Source organism: Caretta caretta, chromosome 7, assembly GCF_965140235.1.
Source record: "Caretta caretta isolate rCarCar2 chromosome 7, rCarCar1.hap1, whole genome shotgun sequence".
In the NCBI taxonomy this organism is placed as follows: domain Eukaryota; kingdom Metazoa; phylum Chordata; order Testudines; family Cheloniidae; genus Caretta; species Caretta caretta.
Window position 1 is genome coordinate 122,784,442 of NC_134212.1, and position 25,239 is coordinate 122,809,680.

The following is a 25,239-nucleotide window of genomic DNA, read 5'->3' on the forward strand; positions in this document are numbered from 1 at the left end:
ATGACTTACAAGGAGAGGCTGAGGAAACTGGGGTTATTTAGTCTGCAGAAGAGAAGAGTCGGGGGGGATTTGATAGCAGCCTTCAGCTACCTGAAGGGGGGTTCCAAAGGGGATGGAGCTTGGTTGTTCTCAGTGGTGACAGATAACAGAAGAAGAAACAATGGTCTCAAGTTGCAGTGGGGGAGATCTAGGTTGGATATTAGGAAACACTATTTCACTAGGAGGGTGGTGAAGCACAGGATTGCGTTCCCTAGGGAGGATTTGGATTGATTTGGAATCTCCATCCTTAGAGGTTTTTAAGGCCCAGCTTGACAAAGCCCTGGCTGGGATGATTTAGTTGGGCTTGAACCTGCTTTGAGCAGGGAGTGGGACTAGATGACCACCTGAGGTCCCTTCCAACCCTGATCTTCTGTGATTCTAAGAACAGCTCAGTCAGGGTGAATAGTATTAGAACACCAGCAGCCTTGGCAGCAGAGGATTTTTTCTTAAACCCCTGCCTGTACCCCCAACTTTTCCCATGTCTCGTTCTTATGCCGAGCAAATACAAACAGGTTGTAGGTGTTCAAGATTGGGAACAGAACCCAGGAATCTTATTGTCACTTAGCAACCTTTATGTTTTTTGTTGTTTTAGAATTTCCCACCTTTAATTACATTGCTCCTCTTTTTCCTTTGTATAATTAAATCAGACGCATTTTAAACCATGATTTATCGACAGTCTAACCAAGACTTTTGCCTGCATACAACACACAGTGAAGGACCGGTCTACACTAGAAATTGGAACCAGGGCCCCGATCCTGCAAAGTCTTGTGCATGTGCTTAAGTTTATACACTGTGAATGGTCCCAAAAGTAGGGCCCTACCAAATTCATGGCCATGAAAAACGCATCACGGACTCTGAAATCTGGTCTTTTGTGTGCTTTTACCCTACACGACACAGGTTTCACAGGGGAGACCAGGGTTTCCAAAACTGGGGTCCTGACCCAAAAGGGAGTTGCGGGGGATGGGGAGGGTCACCAGGTTGTTTTAGGGGGAGTTGCAGTGTTGCCACCCTTCAGAGCTGGGTGCCGGGCCAACAGCCATCACTTTTCGGCCGCCCAGCTCTGAAGACAGCGCTCTGCCAGCAGCAGTGCAGAAGTAAGGGTGGCAATACCAGACCAGGCCATGCTTACTTCTGCACTGCTGCTGGAGGTGGCTCTGCCTTCAGAGCTGGGCTTCTGGCCTGCAACTGCCGCTCTCCAAGCAGTTAATTTTTTTGAGTTAATCATGTGAGTTAACTGCCATTAATCAACCGCTGTAATTATTAGCAAATAAAAACAGTTGCTAAGAGATTAGAAGATGATCCTATCAAGCCCTGACTAAGGCTATGTCTACACTAACACTTTTGTCGGCAAAACTTTTGTCATCAGGGTGTGAAGAAAACACACCCCGACTGGCAAAAGTTTCATCGCCAAAAGCACCGGTGTGGACAGCACTGTGTCGGCGGGAGACGCTCTTAGTTTTGCCTACATAAGGGGTAGTGCAGAGGAGGCCTAAGTCTCTCTGGTCACTTATCCGGGTGAACATAAGGCCATGTCTACACTGCAGCCGGTGACTGGCAAAACAGACCCCGCCCCCCCACGTCAGAACCCGCCCACAGACTACAATTCCCAAGAAGCCCCGGGCCTCCCCTCCCGTACAGACTACAGTTCCCAGCATGCAGCGCTCATAAAGCGCACAGCGCCCAAGCTGCCCTGCGCTCCCTTTCCGCGCATGCGCCCCGCAGCCCGGGCTGTCGCTCCCTGGCTGGCGGCTGCGGCGAGTCCCCGCCATGGAGTCTTACGATGTGATCGCGAACCAGCCCGTGGTGATAGATAACGTGAGTCCGGGCCCGGACCCCTCAGGCCGGCACCAGGGAAGGGGGGGGGCGGGAAAGACACGGCCAGCACGATCCCTTTGTCACCGGGGCCCCGCCCTGCCGCTCCCTTTCCCCGGGCGAGTCCCCTCAGCCCCGCCCCGTCCTGATTTCGGGCCCTCCCAGACGCAGCGACGGGTCAACCGAACTCAGGACACGCCCTCCTTCCCGGTTTTTCATTGGCTCCCGCGCCTGTCAATCACCGAGGACGGATCATCCGAACCTGCTGGTTCGACCGGTCTCACCTCCGCGGTGGTGCCCGGGCACGGAAGTGTTTTGATGGCCTGATTGGCTCTCTCGGCTGTCACTCGCATGGGGTGCCCTGTCCCTTTGCTAAACCTGACGAGCCCCGCCCCTGAGGAATGTACCTGCAGTGATTGGCTACCGTGGCTGTCTGTCATAGGTAGAGGCTGGGATCCCATCAGGTTCCATGGTCCATTGCCCTGCCAGGACATCTGTGGCTAGTCTGGGCAGGTTTGGGGTGAAGGCTCTGCCCTCACCAGGCACCCAGCATGCATTGTTGAAGTGCCCAGCAGGACGTGGAGCCTCTCGGACATAGCCCCCAGCACGCACTGCTCCATCTTGAGATCAGAGGGTATGCCCTCTTCCTGGGGATAACCGCTCCCAGAGTGCACTGCTTCATCTCCAGACCAGTGAGAAGTGCGGCTCATGGGGATGACGTGACTGTTCCCATAATACGCTGCACTGCCTTGAATTTAACAGTCGGGGCATGGCCTGCAGAGATGATGGGTTCTAGCACATGGCCCTTCTCGTTGATCCAGAACTTTAATCTCTGTGGGAGACACCTCAGTATTCTAGATGAGGTCGGCTACATGCCTTAGTGAAGTACTTCAGAGCCCCATACAGACAGCAATTTCGTTAGCTCTGATCCGCGGGGCCTCCCAACAACAAGGACTATTCAGTAAAGGATGAGAGAAGGAGGGGGATGGTTTAGAGGCAACCTGATTTGTTACAGTGGGTCACACACTCGGTCTCCTCCCTTCAGCCCCTTGATGCCAATATTCCAAACAAATTTTACTGTTCACTTGTCAAATGAGGGGATCCTGCCTGGGCTTTCATTGTTCTCCATCACCTTTAACAAAAGGATTCAGGAATAATAAATGGGCTTGCTTGGCTTGCAGCTCTGAACAGCTCTGTTTTCTTGTACCTTGCAACTTTAGCCCTTCTAGGATCACATTTGGACATCCTAGCATGTCTGCCCTTATATTGGGTGATTCCTAATTCCCTCTTATTGCATTTTCACTGTCAATCCCAATTGCCACCTGGAAATCCACCCATGTCTTGAACTCTTTCATACCAATGTGCCTTTCCCAGTAACTAATTCCAAAAATATTTCAGTGTTGTGACTTGTATGTGTCCGGATGGAAGGCATGACTCTTGTTTCACCCTTAGGGAGACATCTCAAATTTCCTGTGGCTCCTGCCATAGTTTGTATTGCTGGCTTTTACACCCACAGTTGATGCGTCTCTTTAGGATCGAGGAGAAATGCTGTCTAGAAGTTAGACCAAGGGTTTGACTTGGTAGGCCTGGTTTCTTTTCCTTGTAGAGAGATTTTCCTGAACTGCAATACCATATCTTAACCCTTCAAACTTTGAAACCTGATCCAGACAGTTTGGTTCCCCTCTCCCTATTCTCCCACTAACTCTGTGTGACCTTGGGCAGGCTGCTTAACCTCTCGGTGCTTTAGTTTTTTCATCAGTAAAATGGGAATAGTGGTGCTTACCCACCTTGGCAAAAGGTTTGTGATCTCCTAGGATGAAAACCATGGGAGAAATGCAAAGGAAATATTATTAGAACTTAGCGCTAATAATCTGCAGACACTGCTTGGGGTCAAGCAAGGTATAAAGAGGCATATTAGCATATCTGGTTTCACTTTGTTCCTGACTAGTTAAATTGAGATTTTTCCCGGTATATGTGAGAGAAATAATTGAGAAATTTATGTTGTGAGATCAGCATTTTTCACTGGCAAGGCTCCCATATCAGGATCTTACAGTGACATTGCAATTTTGGAGCTGTCCGTGAGTGATAGAGAAAAGTGCTAGGAGAGAGAAAGTGGAAACAGTGCAGACAATATACTACTGTTCTGCACTTCTTTGTAGTGCCTTTCATCAGAGAGTCTCAAAGGGCTTTACAAAGTTGGGTATTATCCCTGTTTTAGGCATGTAAAATGAGGCAGTGAGACTCGAGAACAGATCCAGAGAGTCCCGATTCCAGTCCTGCTGTTACCACTAGTAATACCTACTCTTACCTATTACTGGTTTCAGAGGAACAGCCGTGTTAGTCTGTATTCGCAAAAAGAAAAGGAGTACTTGTGGCACCTTAGAGACTAACCAATTTATTTGAGCATGAGCTTTCGTGAGCTCACGAAAGCTCATGCTCAAATAAATTGGTTAGTCTCTAAGGTGCCACAAGTACTCCTTTTCTTTTTACCTATTACTGTTATTTATTGCCAGCTGAAAACTCATGTTTATAGCACCGGGCTTCTGTTGTACAAAGCTGGAGGTTGGGGTTGCTGCACAATACTGGCTTAACACTGCCTCCTTTTCCCATAAGTAATTTGTAAATTACTTGAATCCCTGTTCTGCGATGAGTGCCATGTGGGCAGATTGCTGCACCCCCATGGAGCCTCGCCAAAATCAGTGGATGGGTGGCCTTGGTGAACATAAATGAAACCAGTCGAGGTGAAGGGCCAGATTCATCACTGGCCTCGGCAAGGGCAACTCCACTGACCTCTGTGTAGTCGTCCCTACTTGCATGAGGCCTGACCTGAGAGAGGAGAATCAAATGTGTCTTTGTAATCTGAATGTTGTTGTTTTCCACAGCTGATACTGCACTACTGGATATTGTTTCATTGACTGAATTTCTTTTTTATGCTCTTGATGTTAGCAAAGGAATATCTACCAAAATGGAAGTGAAAGTGGTGGAATGTGTTATTTCCATAGAGAGTGAGAACAGAGCAGATTTCATCTGTCGGTGAATTCCATGTTTATTCGGATTGTAAACCCATTCAGGGTTAGTGAATCAGTTTTGTAGTCCACTACAAAGCTGGTGAAAGGGGTGTGCTTGTGCTCCCGAAGTTTAGGTATTGTAAATAAAATATATTTTCACTGACTTTAAAACAATCTTTAGGGTTTTTTTTTTCCCATATGTAAAATGCAAAACCAATCAGGATAACTGATAAAGGAAGCTTGATAGATCTTTTTAAATCTGTTTTAATAAATTTTAATATGCTTTTGGTGTGCAGTGTTGTTGTAGCCAGGGGGGAGGTCATATGTTTTTGCTGTACTTAAAATTGCTTCCATCACATTCCTTGAAATGAACTTCATTCCAGGGCAACATAACTCCCCAGAATATTTATTTTTAAAACCATGATTCTTGACCTGGCAATGTCCCTTTAACCACTTAAATTCTTTTCTGTGTGGATCTGTTGGGACAGTGAGCAAAGAGTAAATCGATTCACCTACCTAGTGCACACAAGTGTACCTTTGTTTAGAAAGATTAAAGCGTTTTACAGGGAAACTAAATAGACTGGAAAGCGTTGTCAACTCTCATAATAGAGAGATGGCTAACAATTGCGATTGGATTAGTGCCTGGTACTGCTGCATTTGGGCCAAGTCCTGCAGGCTCGTGTGTTCCACTGAAGTCCAATTTATGTTTTTGAGGAACAAATAATCTCAACTGATTTTGAAGTTTAATAAGTAAGTTAAAAATGCATCCCTTGCTGGGAACCTCTCGGTGTTAAATAGGAGCATCATTGTTCTCCTGCAGCTGCTTCCCTGGAGCCAGGCATGCTGGCAGTGTATTGAATTATTATCGAGACTCAAATATTAAATAAGAACTGTCTTTGGAGGAGGTTGCCTTACTGTATTTATTTATTCTGCTCTTTGCTACGGTGAATATCAAAGAATGAAATTGTGTATTGCCAAGCATATATTAAAGCTGTTGCCTAGGAAACTCAAGACTGTGTTTTGTAGACTAGAATAATGGCTTTGCTTTAAAACGGGTGGTCAGAAAAGAGTCCACGTCAAGCTGACCCGTCTCTTATTTCACAGATCATTTCTGTCTGTGAGTAGGTTAGTGCAGCCCTCCGAGAAAGTTATGGGCCATCAAGCAGGAGTCTACTCTGGGTCACACAGAACGTCTTAACTGTGCTCTGATGGCAGGATGGGGATGACTCACAGTGCTCCAGCATGGGTTGGGGGGTAGGGCACTGGCCTAGGAGGCAAGACCTGAGTATTAATCCTAGTCTGCCCCTTATTGGCTGAGTGTATTGGGGCGAATCAGTTTGTCGGCCTTCCTGTCTGTAACGTGACGACAGAGATACTAACCCGCCTTTTGGGGGTGCTGTGAGCTCTGTGGGTGAACAGCACCATTGGTTGTCTGGGATCCTGTGTGGCAGGTAGAACAATCCTCTTGACCTGTAAACCAAGAAGCCGTGCTGTGGAGACCCTGAAGGTGAATAGAGAACCCCATTATTAGAATCGATTGGCTTCAGCATGCATCAGATGCCTCACTCCACTCTCATCTTTTAATTGCATGCCTTTCCACGAAGGCGCTCGTTTTCAGCGTCCTGAGTGAGTAAACCTTGATCATCTCCAGAGAGAGCATGTGAGAGTCTGTTGTTTATACTAAAAACCGGGGAGTTTCCCTGAGATCACTCTTTGTTTCAAGATGGCGCTCCTATAGAAAGGGGAAGAGGAAGCGGAGGAGGGGAGAGGATCTGCAGTAATTGTGGTAGGCAGCCACATTCCCAGGATGTATCCTGAAAATATCCATGAGGATTTGCTGTTTGGTCTGAGAGATTTCTGCAGCTCCAGGAGGTCAGCTGCCCAGCCCAATTGTTACCAAAGATTCAAAATGCTCAATTTTTAACTACTCTACATGCTGCTCCTGTGGGGTTTTGCTGCTTTGAATAGTGCCTCCCTGCCTCTCTCTCTCTCTCTCAAAAAGAAAATCTCCCGTCCTTGTTGTATCCGGCCTCTTCTCACTGGCTTCCTCTTGAATCCGATCCAAGCTCCTTATTGCATCCAAAGCCCTGTGCAATTTAGCTCCCACATTGCTCTCTGCTCTTGTTTCCTTTTGCTTCCTACTTGTCCCCGTAGCTCGAGGCTGCGCACCTATTATTGTTGGCCCCAATCATGGCCCAGGACCCCACTGTGCTAAATGCTGTATAGCCACAGAACTAAAAGTCTGTCCCTGCCCCAAAGGGCACACCCCCTTAGCTTCTTCTCCCAGCCTCAACTCCAGTCTGTTTTCCATGTGGTTCTCCCCTTAATAGTCCTCCCTGGCTCAGTCAGCCACGCCTCCATCCTTTCCTCCAGATCCCATCTTCAGGCACAGGTCTTCTGAAAGGCCTGTGAACCCTCCTCCTGCCCTTCTAAGACACGAAACTGGCATGGTTTGGCTAAACTCTGCCATTTAATTATTTGCTTTGTATTGCCCTCTCCGCCACCTGTATATTGGTCAGATTAGACCAGCAGCCTGTTGGAGTGGAGGCCTCTTTTTCTGTGTCTGTTGAGCCCATAGCATACTTCTGATGCTAAACAGGTGACAATGTTCGGGTCTAAAATAATCTGCTGTATGAAGCAGACTCCACGTTGTGGGACTGCTGTGTGCACCCGTGTGACGGCCGAGAGGAGCTGATACTTTTTGCGGATGTTCCTCAGCCTTCACACTCCAGGCCTGCACAGCAAGGTGTTGTCAGTGGAGGGTGGAAAATACTCCCACCTGGGCACACTGCAAAGCACATCTTCTTGAGGAAGAGCTTGTCTGGTTTTCGATCGTCCGTGTGGGGGGCTTTCTTCGTGTGGGGTCGAAGTGGGGGCTGTTCGTGCTCCATTTAACATGCTACTTGTTTTTAAATTGTTGTGAGCACAAGTGCCATGTGACTGACGTGCAGAATTATTCAATATTATTTATTTGTTTTTCACACACTTCTCTGTTCCTCCCACAGGGCTCGGGTGTGATCAAAGCAGGTTTTGCAGGTGACCAGATACCGAAGTACTGTTTTCCAAACTAGTAAGTACCCTAGTAACTCTGGTGGGGTTTTTTAGTTGCTCTGAGTATCCCAGACCATTTGCAGCCTACATAGAAGGGAGGAATGGTCTTGTGGTTTAAGCAGTTGTTGGGAATCTGAAGAAGTAGGTTTTATCTCTGGCTCTGTCACTGGGATAATACTCACCTTCCAGAGGTGTCCTGGAGTGGAGTTCAGTAACGTTAAATGCTCTGAGATTGCCTGAAGTTGCTAAAAAACGTGCAAAGGATAATTACGTATCGCTTTAGTCAAGTCCCGTGGGCTTCCAGTAACTGGTTGTAGTTGTAGAACTATAGACAGACCAAAGGTGGAATTAATTTAACCCCAGTACAATGGTCACCCTGCTCTTAGACAACGGAGGTACTCTGGAAAACTGAGAAAACAAAAGCAGGATGGGTAAAAAAAGACCTTTTTATATTTATTCTGAGTCCAGTTCTATCATCTTTACTCCTGTAAAATGGCCGTGGATGTCAATGGGAGCTTTAGCTGAGAAAGGACTCCAGGATCCGGATGCCTGGGCACCACTGACAGCTGTTAGCTCACCAGACTCACTCTTTCCCAGGGGTGTACGTGTGCTCACCCAGGTGAAGGAGTCCCTCGCACCATTGCTAGCAATAGCTTCTCAGGGAATAGAGAAGCACTGACTAGTTAATGCTCAGGTATGTATACTGTCTTGCATGAGACTCACCAATACTTGTAACCTCCATTGTAGCGTGGGCAGACCAAAGCACGTTCGTGTCATGGCTGGTGCTTTAGAAGGGGACATTTTCATTGGGCCAAAGGCAGAGGTAAGAGTGCCTGTTTATCAGGGATCCCCATGTGTCTGGGTGTTGGCTCCGTGGGGATGTCATAGTTCCCAGCTGAGAAGGATTGCGGTGCTCGTGGAGGGCCATGTTTCCACTGAAAGTGGAAGAGCTGCGAAGGGGAGTAGTCTAGACTTTCCAGTCCAGGGTGCTGCCTGCAGCAAGCTGATGTTCGTGCCCTTCCCCGGGGTGGTGGTGTTCGTTGTTTCAGCTAAACACGTTTTATATTAGCTCAGCACCTGCGGAGTCTTCCTCTGCTGTCCCTGTTCTCTGCGCCCGTAGAAGGGTAGTGTTTCTTTTAGACAACATCCCTGTCAAAAGGGACATAAAACTAATGTCCTGATCAGATATGATTGTTACGGAGTCCATAGCCCTTTCCTAGAGTGGGATTTCCACCCCCCCAGTGTCCTGGCTTGATTCCAATTGGACAATTACATCCTCCCTCCCTAATCTCCCCTGCAGTTTTGAATTGGATACAACATACATTGACTGCTGTGGGGTGTTAAACAACTGCCGTCCTTCTCCCCAGAGGTGGCTGCATTTTAGTGGGGCGAGATGGGATTCTGTAACAGGTTCCTATCTCTCTGTCACTGGGTGTAGTTGTGCCTCAGTTTCCGCTCCAGATCTGTGTTTCAGCCTCCCCCTCTGAGCTGCAGTCTCTCTCTTGTCGTAGGCCGGTTGATCTTTTTTATAAGTTCTTTGACCCTCTGGCCACAGCAAGAGAGTCTTCCTTGGGCTAAATGCTTCCATCCTTCACACATCCAACTTCACCCGCTGTTGATGCAGGGCTGATCAGTGCCAGTAGCTGTCCTTTCCTCCAGCAACTGCCCCTGTTGATGCACAGGGTGGAGGTGAATTTCGTTCTACCCTGCCTGGACACCCCTGTTGCAGGCCCCAGAAACAAGAAGCTAGCCCATAGTCTCCTCCATCACTCACTTCACTCTTCTCTGGGTCCTCCTATTTCTGGCCTTTCTCTAGCCAGCTCACAGTTCCTTCTTGCGCTGCATCCCCATCTCTCATGGTCGAGAACCTTAAATACCAGATCTTGCTTTGCTTCTGGTTTCCATAACCTGAGCAAGAAGATTGCCATATATAGTCCTGTCTTGCCCAGCACATGATCCCATGAATCCCTCCAGACTACGGCCCCCTTAACAATCCTATCTGTGGCTGAACTTGGCCTATAGACTCTCCTAAAAGATCAGTGCATGCCCCCATTAGAGCTTCCCATCATGCATAAACTAGAGAAGCCAACGTACCAGTTATGGATATTTGTATATCAGTTTATGAAGACTGTAGGGATGGAAGGTGCTGTATAAATACAGGATCTGAATGTGCTGTCAGTATAAAAAGACCTTATTTATAACCTGGGAATACTGTGCAAAAGGAGTTTGTCGTTAATTGACAGTCCTGGCCTTTTAAAATTCCTCCTATCCTTTTCAATTAAATACAAACATTCAGTGTTTTTCCTTGGAACTTACAGCAAGCAGATGCATCTGTAAGAGGAGCAGTGTCACTAGAAATGGGCAGTGAGGAATATGTTTGGAAATCTCGCTGAAAGGCATGTTATGTTGTCTTTTCTATGTGGCTAGGAGCACAGAGGTCTGCTCTCGATCAGATATCCCATGGAACATGGCATAGTGAAGGACTGGAATGACATGGAGCGCATCTGGCAGTATGTGTATTCAAAAGACCAGCTTCAGACTTTCTCAGAAGAGGTGAGATTCCATGCAGACCCAGGGCTTTGTTGCTAAGTGTGTCAGCTATGAGGTAGATCTGGCACCTTTCCTTTGCTTTTCCCTGCAGAAGCTCTACATGTACCTGTTCATTAATCAAAATTATTGCTTCACATTAGACCTCAGCCAAGAAGTATGCAAGCAGAATGACCTTGTGGCTAATCTGATACTGTAGCTTTACGGATGATCCAGCATTCAGGCCCTGCACTCACATTCTCCCCAATGCAGTATTCCATTATTTCTGAGCTAGGCCGGGTGCTCCTAATCGTTCCTGTTCTGCTTTTTCCGCTCACCAAATGTTTACTAATGAGATTGTTTGAAAGGAAGGAGGAGTAAACCCTGTGCACTCAACCTGGAGAGAGAAAGAAATAAAATAGGGCAGCCTCTGCAAGATGTCCTGCGAAATGGCTCTGGAAGTGGCTTAGAAGCGTTTCTGCAGCATGGTGATGAACTGAAGCCTGCAGCCCCTAGTCAGGGCCTGTGTTTTAAAGGCAACCCTGCTGGAAACTTAATGATGTGACTTCTGAGTGGACAGATGGGAAAAGATCCATTTGGTCACAGCAGGATAGTCCCCTATAGTCTGTTCCCCAGGGCTCTGTCTAACTTAGCTTGAAATGGCCCAAGTCCTGAAGATTCTCCAGCCCTTCCAGTCGGAGATTATTCCACAGCCTCTGAGATCTCACTGGTTGGCAGTGTTCCCTCATTCCTTAACTTCATCCCACGTTGCTATTTATATCCCTGCGGTGCCTAAAGTGTACGAATAAACAGAGTTATTCTGGAACACGTTTCCCATCACGCCCCCCACCCCCAATCCGTATGGACACTCGCAGCCTGCGGGGGGGACAGAGCCCCACTCCTACCTCTAGCTGGGATAGAGCGTTCCCTGCTGCAGTGGTTCAGAGCCCCAGAATGAACCCCTCTGCTGAGTTCTGTTTGTCTCTATTAAACCAGCATCCTGTGCTCCTGACGGAGGCTCCCCTGAACCCACGTAAGAACCGAGAGCGAGCTGCTGAGGTTTTCTTTGAGACCTTCAATGTGCCAGCACTTTTTATCTCCATGCAAGCGGTACTCAGCCTGTAAGTTTCTTCCCCTTTCTCTGCACAGCCTGAGCAGAAGGGCAGAAATAAGACTCAAGTGAGGTTGTCCTGAAAGCCAGCCATTCCTTTGGAGGATGACTATTTAAATGGGGACTGCTTTGCCCTTCCCAAAACCACAGGGGCGTTTGGGTCAAGCTCTGATGTTTGCAGCTTTGTCCCATGTGTAATTCTGATGTTCACCTCCTGGAAGGACGTAGAAATACACCAGCTAGTAGGCTTTTTTTTTTAAAAAAATCTCTCCAGTCATTGCTAGTGTAACAAGGTCCACCACACTCAAATCCCTGTAAAAGCCACAGTCTGCAACTTGAAAAGGAGTACTTGTGGCACCTTAGAGACTAACCAATTTATTTGAGCATAAGCTTTCGTGAGCTACAGCTCACTTCATCGGATGCATAGAATGGAACATATAGTAAGAAGATATATATATACAGACAGAGAAGGTGGAAGTTGCCATACAAACTGTAAGAGGCTATTTAGTTAAGATGGGATATTATCAGCAGGAGAGAAAAACTTCTGTAGTGCTAATCAAGATGGCCCATTTAGACAGTTGACAAGAAGGTGTGAGGATACTTAACATGGGGAAATAGATTGAATATGTGTAATGACCCAGCCACTCCCAGTAGGGGTCAGTTCAGCTCCACTTGTGGGAATGCTGGTATAAACAGGGGCAAGGATTTCATTGGCATTTGTAATTTTACCACCATGTCCTCTAGGTCTGCCTGCAGTAGTGGTTCGTGGTCTTTAAAATGCTGGTGGCTGCTGGTGCCTTGACTAAATTAGTGCCCCATGGTTGTTACCATTGGGGGGGGGTAAACGGTTGGTGGCAATGGTGGAGGAAAGGCTAGTGTATCCAAAGCAGTACCTCTCGCCCGCTGGCCTGGCATCGCAGCCATATTGTGCCCACTGTGGAAAGCTCCGGGCTCGTGCTGCGTACCAGCTGTACTCCCTAGGCAACGTGAGGCACCCGAGCTGGCCGACATAACGATTCCTGCCCCTTCAGCGGTGTTAGACTGTGGCATTTTGGGAGATGGCGTGAGCAGGGAACTGTGTGTGACTGGCGGGCTAAAAGAAGGATTTGCAGAGTTCATCTGCAAGGACTTCTGTCCTGGTCTTTACCAAGCCATATTAAACCAACGGAGGCTTTATAAAATGGCTGTATTTTGTGCGCTGTCCAGTTTCAAATGGATCAGCTAGTGACCCTGGGATTAATCCGATTTCTTTTCAAATCCTTCCCTTTTTTATTAGTAACCCACTAGATTGTTAAATGCATTTTTTAACTCTAATATAGTATTCTTCATTCCGGTCATTTACTTTCAGCATTTCACTTATGAAATTGGACTGATCAATTTTACTTTCTCACTTTACCAACTTTACATATATTGATTATAACTACTTATTTTGATCCATAGTGCATTTTGTAAAACGTTATTTAAAAACAATCACCCCAAATCCTGCATCAAGGCCAAAATTAAACAGAGTTCCTCAGAACTGAAAAAACTTTACTTAAAAAAAAAGTAGAAATGCCCATTTCAGAGTAAGCTGAATTATTCTGCAGTTACTTGATTCTCTCTCATTGCTTTATGATTTGTCTGTAGTGTAAACATGGCATCCCTTGGGCCAGGTACAAGTTCAAGTGACACTTACGAAATTTGCTGCCTGTCACTCAAATAGGATCTTTCCCTCCTTTGTTGCAGTTACGCTACAGGGAGAACCACAGGGGTGGTGCTGGACTCTGGGGACGGCGTTACCCATGCGGTTCCTATTTACGAAGGGTTTGCCATGCCTCACTCCATTATGCGGATCGATATCGCTGGCCGCGATGTATCCCGCTTCCTTCGCCTCTATCTCCGGAAAGAAGGCTATGACTTCCACACGTCATCAGAGTTCGAGATCGTCAAAACCATCAAAGAGGTGCCCTGCTGTCTGTGATTGGTCTAGGGGTGATTTCTGCAGTGATGAGCCAAGGAGTCTATGAAATGGGGTGCAGATCCTTAAGGGCCAGCTCCTTGATGGCAGTCTTGGCAGCGGGGCCCCTAAAAACTGAATAGGCCATTGAGCCAGAACTCCCCTCTGGTTCTGACAGAGGCTCTCTTCGTGTTGGGGCGGAGACACGGAGGCCAGTCAGCTTGGGGGACGCTCGCATTGCCCATGCCTGTACTGTACCGGTGGTGCAGATAAATGCAGAACTCCAGTCCCAGGGCTGGCAGGGCGGCACCTTCCATTAGCACTAAAGTCAGCTTCTGTGGAAAAAGGACAAGTTAAATCCGTGCCGGATCTGAATGAGAAGTGTGAAATCTTCCATAGTCCACTGTTCACAACGATAACATTTAAAATGCAGTGTCCAGATTAGAGACACTCTTCTTAGGAGCCCCGACCTAAACAGTATTTTGTGATCATTTGCGGCAAAGTCTCTCACAAATATGCACACTCCGGGAAGTAAACAAACCAGAGCCATCTTGGCTACTGTTGTGTTAGAAACACGGAGGAAGGCAGCTCATCTCTGCCAAAGAAGAGGACAAAACTGAGGTGGGGGGGGGAGGGGGAGGAAGGAAGATGAATATTTTAACTACAAGAGTGACTGATTCTTAGGGTAGCTTTGCCTCTCTCTTTGGATCTCGCCCAGCAGTTTCGTACACACACAGGGCTCCCACAGATTGATTGCAATGGGGGCTTTGCCTCTCTAGGTGCTGAGCTACTGGAGTGACTAGCATAGAAATGCTCATAAATGCGTACAGGCATTCAGACTGCAGGATCAGTCCGGTAGTGATTAGAGCCCTTGAATTTCTGACTCTCGTTGCTGAGTAGTGACATCTGGTGGATAGCTGCCACACTGCCTAATCCCTTTGCATAATTGTGCTGTCCAGTTGGTTTAAGACTGATGATGCGTGTGCCTGGTCACAGTCTCTGATCTCCTGCCAGCAAGAGAGTGAGAGAAGATAGAAAAGGTGCTCGTGGCTTGGGAGTCAAATTCAAATGCTTCGATCGCTAAGTGAGCGGCACCCACACGTGGTCACTGCTGCAGCCGAGTGACTTTAGCCGAATGCACAAAGCTCTGGAGGTGTGAGGCTTGTAGGTGGTTGTTTCTGTTTTGTGAGTGCTGATTACAAGAGAGGAAGGGCTGGCATTTCCGTGGCTGGAGAGAAATATAGAAGATTCTCTTCAGCTCTTCACAAGTGACTAGGAAACATCCTGTAGCTTCCATGCCTTGCAAGATGCCAGGCTTGGTAGGATGGGGAAAAGTGAGAAACATACATGCTTCCAAATCGGTGGTATATTGCACCTTGGAAACACTCGTACAAATGGCCAGAGTCCTTGGTGCGCTTTGCCTCTTAGAAAAAAAACAACGAAACCGCCTGTATTGTGATCTCTGCTCTAGCTCTCGGGCTCACCCATCTCCCAGGAAAGTGTTGACTTTCTGAACCTTACCCTTCTGAAAGCTGAGCTCCAGAACAAAAATGGAGATGAGCCCAGACTTGTATGCTGAACCTCCTCACTAGCGAAGCTGTGGGAGTGGAGAGTTAGCACATATAAGAGCTTTAAATTTGCTTTCCCTCCCCACACCTCCTTCCCCCCCCCCCCCCCCCCCCCCAGTATTTCCTGGTTCACCGAAGAGATGCCAGAATTCATCGTTCTCCAACAAATATCAAGGGTTGCAGTGAGATTTCTGCTGTTGGTTTTCACCAAGGCAGCAGGCAGTGCTGCAAGCTCATGATTGTATCATAAGCTTTACTGTTTGATTTCCTTAAAGACCCAGGTTGTGGAGACAAGGAATAAATACGAGAATCTCTACTTACCTTTTTTTTTTTTTTAAATGAAAGTTTGCAGCCCTCCTGGTTGTGGAGAAAACCTGAGTGTAACCTAAAGGCTTAAAACCAGGAGGAAAAATAAAAAAGAAACCCTAATTTATTATTTGTCATGTGATATATAAACCAATAATGATTTTTTTTGGTGCCTGACATGATTTTTGAAGGACCTGGGTTGGCGGTGCTGAGGATTTCCGAGAGAATTGTTTTTAAAAGGATTTTTAACTTGCTTCAGCCTGGTCAGTAAGGACAGTAGCAGTGGATTTCTGGGCTTAGCCCTTTCGTTTTTTTATTCTTTGCATTTTGACTTTCACGCTGTTTCCTTCCTAACTAGCTTGTGGAGTTGCCTGGCAAGCATTTCCATCTCTCTGATACGTGTGTCCCAAAAAGGGACCAAGTCAAAATAGCAAAGCTTCTTGCAGAACAAAAAGGTCACAACATTTCTATTTGAAAGTATCCGAATGTTTTTGTTTCCCCATGAAGCCCTATAGGGGCGAAGCTGCCAGGAGTCTTCTGTGCACCATGGGAGATGTAGTGCAACTAGAGAGTGGGGGCCAGAATGAGGTACCTCAGTGGCTCCGGGTAGACTAACAAATGTTTCAGTTCAGATTGATCTGAAATATTTGTTTGTCCCAACAGAAGGTTCTGCTAAAAATTGCTCTCTTCCCAGAGGAAAACCATTTGGTTAGGAGCCCTGCTCATCTGCCTGCGTTCCCTTTGCAGCGTGCCTGTTACCTGTCAATAAACCCACAGAAGGACGAGACGTTAGAAACCGAGAAAGCCCAATACTACCTGCCAGATGGAAGCACTATTGAGGTGCGTAAGGACAAATATTAAGTTATTCTTCATAAGAAGCTCAGTGTTAGTAGAACGTCCTGGCCCTCTCACTGCAGGGGCCTGGGAGGTCTTGATAGAAATCTCTTGCTAAAATGTAGCTGCAGTGGGGACAGGATTGCTCTTGTAAATGGTTAGAATAGTTCCTTATTGATTTCTTTCTAAAGACCTACAGTGATTGAACCAATTCATAAATGGTTTCTGATAAATATAGCTTCCCCCTGAGGATTGCTGCACACCCGTAACTCATTGAAATCCCAGTGATCCAGAAACACGTGCTGTTCCTGGCTAATGGCACGCGGCTTGCTGTTAAATCAGTGACACGGAGACCTCAAGTGCAGGGGTCTGCACTAGCAGGTTCTGATGCAGGATCAGGAACAGGGTGAATGGGTCTCGGCGTACTGCAAATCCTGCAGCAACCTGTAGATGGGGTTTATCTTCTCTAACAGCACAGAAAGAGAACCTAAAGGTGAAACCTTCCGGATGAGGACGGGAGGGAGTATGGGGTTTTTTTTCCCCTAGTGCACCAGACTTGGAATTAGGAGGTCTGGGTTCTGCTCCAAGCGCTGCTGCTCATTTACTGTGGGGCTAGGAGCAAGTTGCTTCCTCAGTTTCCCCTCTTCCCCCCTCTATAAAGTGGGAGGTAATAATTTACTTAGTACTTCAGTGGCATGTCGGAGCTTGCTTCATGTTCATGAAATGTTTGGATCTGTGAAGCTACATGGGTTATTGTGTGTGAAAGGGAGCCGCCCATCAGTCTTGTGTTCATCCTCAGGATGTTAATGATGTCACACAAGCATCTGGTAGGTCAGAGAGACTCTTTGTAACTCGCTGATGTTTCGGTCATTGAAGGGTTAAGCGGCTCTGCGATACGGGCATAGGCCACACTCCTGCTTGGCGCGCCCTGGAAGCTAACCTGGTTCCTCGTGTCGTTTGCAGATCGGCCCTGCCCGTTTCCGAGCCCCCGAGTTACTGTTCCGGCCTGACCTGATTGGAGAAGAGTGCGAGGGGCTGCACGAGGTGTTGGTGTTCGCTGTTCAGAAATCTGACATGGACCTGAGGCGAACGCTCTTCTCCAACATTGTGCTCTCCGGGGGCTCCACGCTCTTCAAAGGTCTCTTTGCCTTCTGACAGGGCGCGACGCCCTGAGCCAGGGCTCCTGACCCAGCCGGATTGCCCCGGACGCCACTGGGGGTGGGGGGTGAGGTCATGGAATCCTAGGAAAGCCCTGTTAGCTCCTCCAGCTGCTCTCAAAGGGCCAGGGCAGGAGCGAGGCTTTGTCCAGCTTAGCAATGGAGACACCAACACTTCCCTGGGAAGACGATGCCACAGCCTGAGACGTTATTCCTTTCTCCAAAACTTCTGCCGACATCCAGTCTCCTCCCGTTACTCCTCGTCATCCCCCGAGATAATCCCTCCCCTGCTTGGAATTGCCTCTCAAGCTTCTGTAGACTTTTGGCATCCGGCTCCCACACGTGTCGTTGATGCTCTCCCCTTGCTATCCTGTCCTTCCCCTTCTGCCATCATCATTTTGCCTAAGAAAGCACTGAACAGCCAGGCTCTTTCTGCTCTTCCATTGCACCGTTTTAGGGCAGTTTCTTTATTAAATCCCTAGAAAGCTGGTGCACATCCTGAGGTTCCCTTAGGTCTCTGCTTTGGTGGCAGGGCTGTGGAAATCCCCCCAGGCGTGAACTGAGCATGTGCAATGATTGTAGCCACATCCACGACTGGATGTCCCTGCCCACCGTAGAATGGGGGCGATAAGAGAAGGATGTAGAGGGAAAGATTGTTCTTAAAGCCAAGGTGTGTGTTACGCTCTCAGATGATGCTAATGGAACAACTAGCTCCTAGCTGTAATAGAAATCCCAAGATCTCTGACATTCCAGCAGGAGTCAAGGTAAAACCACTACTCATGTAGATGAGGCTCTCCTGGGCCCTCTCGATCCGTGCTTCCCAGGAGTCACTCACAACCACTTCCTCAGTGCAAGCCTCCCTGAAAGTCCCTCAGAAGCAGAGTCTGTGTTATAAAGGCCACAGACTTCTGCCACTTCCCAGCATGCTTTGCAATGAAATGAGTGACAGCCAGGCTCGCCTTTCTCCCCTCTCTGCTCTGAGGGAATCAGACATGCTCATGGGGCTTACTCCTTCCACTTTGTGGCAGGGCTGCTCGGCACCATGGCATGAGTCCACCCCTCTGGTAAGAGGATGAAACTCTCCAGGACCTGCTTCCTGGTCCTCCACCCCCATCTGGTAGCACTGGAGGGACAGGAATTGAGGGGGGAAGGGGGCGCCTACGCAACCTTCTCTGAGCTTTGTGGTTGGGAGACTCAACCAGATAGAAACAGGAGGTCAAGCCTACCTAGCTCTTCTGAGACTTCTCCTTTCTCCCTAGGGACAGCTTGTCTTCTCACTTGCCCGGATAAAGCCATTCCACCAATCCTGGCCAGGAACGGTGACCTTTGGAGGGAGTAGGTTGGCTAGGAGCGTGAATCCAGTTATTACTAGCACTAATCTTGGTTAGTGCGTAGGGACCAACCAAGGTCAGGGCCCAGTGTACTAGATGCTGTAAAAATACAGAGTGGGACCGCTCTAAATTATACAAAGCCCCTACATCTGTCGTATCAGGATCTTCTTTCCGGTTATGCTCTGTGGGCTTCCCAAGCCTGCCAAGGACTATGGGAAGGGACTTTATAGGCTTGGGCTCAACGGCCGTTCCCCGCAGTATTTTGTGCAGAGCGTTGCTGCATCTGCAATAACTGGTTGGGGGCCATGATCAGAGGCCCAAACTAAAGGCAAGTTTCCTTTTCTGTGCAGGCTTTGGAGATAGGCTCTTGAGCGAAGTGAAGAAACTAGCACCCAAGGACGTCAAAATAAGGGTAGGGGCACTCTCCTCTCGAGGCTTCCTGGCCTGCCTTTCCCCTGCCATGCACCGGCGAGGTTCAGCAGCCTTGAGTCCCTTGGAGACACCAGGCTGAGGTGTCCGCTGTCCTGCCCTTCAAACAACTCCAGGTTTTCCGGAACAGCCCAGGCACCCTGGTGGTGGCTGCTGTTACAACTGAAACCCATTTGGGCTGTGGAGAGAGGTGTCCTGCTGGCATGCAGCCCACCTCCAGCATCGCTGGCCATGGTCATCCACTGGCAGTGCAGCTTGATGGCAAAAGCAGTCCCAATGCATGAGTCTGATGGGTGGGAGTGACTGGGGAGCAGCTTGTATCCTGGGGACAATGTTAATCTGAGTTCTCTGCCTCTCCTTTCAGATATCTGCTCCTCAGGAGAGATTATATTCCACGTGGATCGGGTACGTACTGCAGAGCGACACCATAAAGCACTTTGGCCGCCGAGCCTGGCTTTAACTGTGTAGCTCACACCTGGGCCCTGCCCGCACTACAGTTAGAGCCAGAGTAGCCCCGACCATATTGGGTCATGTTTTTTGTGAGCAGGGTTGTGGTCTTGTCCCTCATCCTGGGCATTGTCCGTTCATCGTAAAGCCGTGCCGGACTCAGCACACTCATAGGTGCAGCCTCTGCCAAGGAAACACTGCTAACCATGTTATCCTGCTGTGGTCTCCCCAGTCTCACCTCATCCTGCGCCATCCCAGTCAGTGGGAGCAGGCCCTTGGATGGTAGAGCCTGGGGCTGGATTCCCCTCTCATTGATACCAGTTACTTCAGTGGAGTTACTGCTGATTTAGACCAGTAAGTGAGAGGGGAAATCAGGACCATAGGCTCCTATCTGACCGTGCCCATTTAAGGTGCTGTTGAAATAAGAAAAGCCACTTTGCTGGCAACGCCTGTGTTCTGCGACTTGCTGGCTGTTAGTGCAGTTTCAGCTCCCCCATGGACAAAGCATGGATGATGGTGGCTGAAAGCTCAGCATAACCAGTGTGGGCCTGAAACGAAGGGGGATTCGGTTTGTAAGCTCTTTGGGGCAGGAACTCTCTCTCTGTGTCTGCACAGCGGTTAGCACCCTGGGGTTTTGGCCCCTGCCAGCAGCCTGGAGGTGCTGCCGCAGTCCAGATAACACACGAGGGAACAAGACCCACACTAGGAGCCATTGGCTTGTCCCGCTGTAGTAACACACTCGCTTGTTCCCCCCAGGGGCTCTATTCTGGCCTCGTTGGACACTTTTAAGAAAATGTGGGTTTCAAAGAAGGAGTACGAAGAAGATGGAGCCCGTGCCATCCACCGAAAAACCTTCTAGCCTGGGACCCGTCCGAAACTCGCTTTTCTGAGTCCGAGTGTCTGTGAGGAGCTGTGTGTGTGTGCGCGTGTGCAAACATGGCCCTGGAATGTCACGGAGCAAAGAGGAGGAGAAGGATTAGATCACTACTTTTTTTTTTTTTAAACTGTAGGAGGAAAAATAACCAGGCCCCATTTCTCCGGTATGACCCATTCCCCTTTGACCTTCACTCCTCTTGTGGCCACCTCTCACGCTTAGAAATGGAACAGCTGGACAGAAGGGATCTGACCACTGCAAGTCACCTAGTCAGGTTGTAGTCACGTAGCCTAAGACTCCAAACCCTGGCGTGTCCTTACCCTACGGCACTCCACAGCACTGGCTGCTTAGCTCTTCGTGGGTGCTCAGCAGCGAGTGTCTCTCACGGGCCAGTAATTTTATTTTTTTTATACAGAAAAAACACATTGGGAGCAGTTACAACCCCCTCCCCTTTTTTTTGGTTTTGTTTTTGGTGTGTCTGCATGTGTGTGTGTATGTAAACTCTTAGCCTGCTCCATGGGTATGGACCACAGCTGGAGCAACTGCTGATAGGACTTAGTTTGTGTTGCATGGTGTAGGTCACAACCACCCCTCCTCTGCTCTGATTGTACTAGACGGTTATGATCTTAGTCTCTTGTTCATGGACGTTCCTTCTCCTTGTGAGGCAGGTGCCCAGGATGGGTACAAAGGCACTAGTGTGTTTGCTTTGAGAGGTTTACAGGGCCGTGTCCTCTCTCTGTAAGAGAGGAAGCTGCATTTTTTCCCCCTTTCTCCCACAGCAGGGTCAAGGAACCATCCATTTTCAGCCAGACAAAACCTCTTCCATTTGATCCGTCCTTGGGCAAAAAAGCACATTGTAACTTTTGAATTATTTTATTTATTGAAATGTTTAATATCTACGTTACTAACAGAGCTGCTGTTTCCAGGGGCAGCGGCTGCCCCTCTGGGTGAGTCTGCTGCTCTCCTTCCAAGACCCTTCAACTGAATTTTCCATTGTTTAATGCTAACACTAATGTTTACAGCACACATGCCTAGCATCGTAGCCAGCTAGTCAACCCCACAATGCTTCTTGGTTACCGCTAGAGAGTCAGCGTTCTCTAGGAACGCAGCACGTGAGAGGACAATGAACCGGGTGGTACGTTGGCATCATCATCAGGTGCCTGAGCACTGGCTCTTCATGCCTCTGTAGTGTTACGCGCGGCTAACCCTTCCGGCATGACACCGCGACAGCGTATGGAAGGCCACGTACCTGCTCTGGGTGGGTGTGTTCTGTTCTGAGGGAGCAGCTGGTGCTTTTTACTTCTCAGTGTTTTGTTTTTTAAATGAGGTTGCTGCTGAGAACCAAATATTTTGCCTGGTTTAGCCACTTAAGTATTAGAGGAGAACTCAAGGGAGTTGTGGAGTCAGGGTAGTAGCCTTATCTCTACATAGAGCCAAGTCTGGGTCTTTGAAAAGAACACGCTTGGGGTAGGAGGAGGGGAAGGTATTTTAAGTAGGAAAGAAGCATCCTCGAGAAACCCAGAGCTTTTCCTACCTCCTCACGGATTTGCACCTCTAGGGACATGGAGGGGGAGAGGAACCATCCAAAACTTTTTTTTTTTTAAAGCACCTGTTTTTATTTTAGATACTACATAGATAGTTGGAGATTCAATCCCTGGATTTAGAATATGCAGTTAGCTTTATGTCTACTATAAAAGCCAGCTGCCTCCATCAGACATGCAACGATGCAAATGCAGACTTTGGGCTTATCATTAAAGGGAAAAAAGTGTTAATGCCTGCTCCTTTAGAAGACCGTCTGGCTAGTGCGTTTTGTTTTTTAAGTAACATGCCTGTGGTAAATCCCTGCTTTGTGTCTTGAAACGGAAGCTGTAAACACCAGTAATTCCTACACGTGCTGTTGCATCCTTTGCTTCACAAGCTCCCCTTCCCCTCTTAACACCATGCCTGCAGCGGTGGTACTGACAGGCTCCAGGACAACTTCTGGCTGGTAGGGCCTGTGCCGAACAGAATCTGGTCGCCCCAGCTCTGCAGGGGAGCGACACAGTGTGGTGGGAGGGATAGAATTTTCTTCTTAGCCTGCCGAGGAATAAATTCCAGGAGGAGGCTGCTCCCGGCTCAATCCCGGTGCCTCTCCTACTGCTTTTGTCAGGGCAGTGTCTGTTTACGCTAGCAAGAACGTGAGTGGGAGTCAGTCTCACCTTCCACCCCCCCAAGAAGAGTGAGGCTGGCAGTACCATGCTGTTGGAAGCTGCTGCAATCGCACCCAGTTGTATTTATGTATTCAAGTGTCTTAAAATCCAGTTAGGGCAAAACACCCCTTTAGGAACAAAGAAGATAGAGAGGGAGGGGTGCAAGATAGGACCTTTCCGGGGCAGTAGCTCCTGCTACACCAATTTCATTTGTTATACTGCACCAAAACCAGTGCGGCCTCCAGCCAGAGGGGGGCTAGTGCCATTCATATAGAGGGGCAGCACCTTTTGAAAATGCACAGAGGCCCAGTATGCCTGAGCCAGACCTTAATGCAGCTGGGGTGTTGAATAAGGTAAGATCAGGGCCCTCCTGTCTCAACACTGGTGTAAACTGATAAAGCCTCGCTAGGCAGCCTGACACGGCCTCATTAACGCCATTGAGCATTTTGGAGGGAGACTTTGGTGACATTAAGGGCTAGTCTACCCGGGCAAGGCTAAAGCGTTGCTGTGGCAGCATTTTAACGTGCCTTGCGTAGTTGCCGCAGAGCGCTGGGAGAGGCCTTAAGACCCACCTCCACGAGAGGTGTTGCTCCCAGCGCTGGGGCACGGTCTACCCTGGTGCTTTCCAGCACCCAACTTGCTGCGCTGGGGGGTGCTTTTTCCCAGCAGAAAGTTGCAGGGCTGGTAATGGCCAGTGTAGACAAGCCCTAGAGGCTGGCAGCAGTCAGAGAATTTTCTACGGAAAGTCTCCCTCGAGGTCAGGCGCTTTAGGAGTAGCGGGGGGACAGTAGGCAGTAGCCTATAAAATGTTGTCAGCAGCAGCCATGTAGGCTGCAGCTACGCTGTAGTTTGTTATAAAAGCACCGAAGCCTAAAGCAGACAGCACAGGAGAGAGAGCTCTGCAAGGAGGGCCGATTCTCCTAGGCCAGCTGATAAAGTCCATCCCCTGCACCAAGGTAAAAGTGACCGAGGATAGAATTGCAGTGCCCGCTAGCACCAAGTCTCTTTTTGCAGCCTTGTAAGTCAGTTGCTTATTGATTCCCTTTCTGTATCCCATCTGTGCACTCCACTCTGTAGCCTGCCTGCACCAGGTAGATAAAAGTTTGTTCTTAATTCACCTCTGAGCTGTAACAGTCTCCTTCCCTTGCAAGTCTGGCTCACTAGCCTGCTGTGAGGCCATCGGCTGTTGAAGGTCTACGCACTCCCTAAATCTGATTTAACATCCTGATTTCGAGAGTTGCTTTGGAATAGGCCAAGGAGGTGGAGGAGGGTCTCCCCCAGCTGTAAGCAGCTAGTGCTACCTATGGATCCCCCCCCCTTGCCAATCTGCTGCCTCCCTAGAGAACTAAACTTGAATTTAAAATCTTTGCTATATCATCAGACATGAGCCTAAGAAATTACTGTCTTTTCCAGACACACAAGGAAGAAATAGGCTTATATAATTCCCACAGGTCTTAGCTGCTCATGTTTTGATCACCGCTTCTAGAAAATGCTACACATTTATGACAGCTTCAGTAGTTGGCAGTGCAGAGAAAAGGGAAATGAGAGGATTAGACACCACGCTTTAATTTGCATGCAGGCAAATTCTACGTGGCCCCCATCCCTTTGTTTGCATGACTTGCAGCACATTCGCTTTCTAAAGTGGGAGCAGGTTCAGCCATGCAGGCTGCACCCTGGCCTAGAACTAACCTACTCAAGCTGCAAAGCACCAGAAGGGACCTCTGGCATCAGCCAAAGCTGCCAGATGTGGTTGTAGAAAGCAATGAGATGCAACACTCCACTTCAGGATAGGGTAGTTTGGGAACATACTTCCATGCAGTGCCAGCTTCCCGCCTGGACGAGGCAGAGAGGCCAGCTACACCGTTGCATCGTCTGTTTGCAGTGCACTACTCAAGCAGTAGCATGTATTATAAAGGCTTAGCCACTAACAGCTGGTGTTGCAAAGGCTCCCCCATTTTCCCTCCCCTCCCCACTACTGAACTCATTTCCCCTGCAAATAACTAGTGGGAAACTGGGCTGATGTTTAGCTTCCTACTTATCCCAGTCCTTCTAAGAACAAAGTAATGGTGGTTTGAAGTAAAAGGCCATTGCTGAGGAATAGCTGCTGACACAAAGAGCCTGTTCTGTTGGAAAATAAGCTGTACTTGTATTCACATTGTTGGACAGCATCAGATAGCAGGTGATGCATGGAAGGGAATGACACTGTGTTAAGAACAGCATAGGACAGCTTACAAGTTTGCTGCCTCTTCTCTTGCCTGACCCCATATTCCTTATCCAGACTTGGAGCTGGCAGGAGCAGCAGCTCTGGGCAGGGTTCTGTTTGTAAGCCCCACTCACCAGCCAAAGGCGCTATCTGCAATCTAGCGTTCGTTCTATCAGCCTGACGCTGTTCCTCGCACACCTCTCCCAACCGTGGTGCCTGCTGGTACCCAACATACCTAAATAAAGCTGTTCATATACAAAAACCTGCATCTCTCTGTCTGCAGAGGGGGGCTGGATGGGCTCTTACACCAATTGCTCTGGAGACAATTTCTTCCCCTGAAACACTCATGGTCATTTCAGAAGTTACGGTTGTGGGCTGTACACTTACACTCCACAGCATTTGAAGTGGGTAGGACAAA

The 25,239-nt window shown here is 48.4% G+C and overlaps 1 protein-coding gene across 1 annotated transcript; it reads left to right on the forward strand.

Annotated features, from left to right (window-relative positions):
- Positions 1-1,715: 1,715 nt before the first annotated feature.
- ACTR1A (actin related protein 1A) lies at positions 1,716-25,083 on the forward strand. The gene is made up of 11 exons (XM_048858172.2): positions 1,716-1,854; positions 7,865-7,929; positions 8,658-8,733; positions 10,338-10,463; positions 11,433-11,557; positions 13,273-13,489; positions 16,105-16,197; positions 17,155-17,329; positions 19,030-19,091; positions 19,473-19,513; positions 20,312-25,083. Exons 1-11 carry the CDS (start codon positions 1,807-1,809, stop codon positions 20,412-20,414), a joined length of 1,131 nt encoding a protein of 376 aa, XP_048714129.1. The 5' UTR covers positions 1,716-1,806; the 3' UTR covers positions 20,415-25,083.
- The last annotated feature ends 156 nt before the right edge of the window (positions 25,084-25,239 follow it).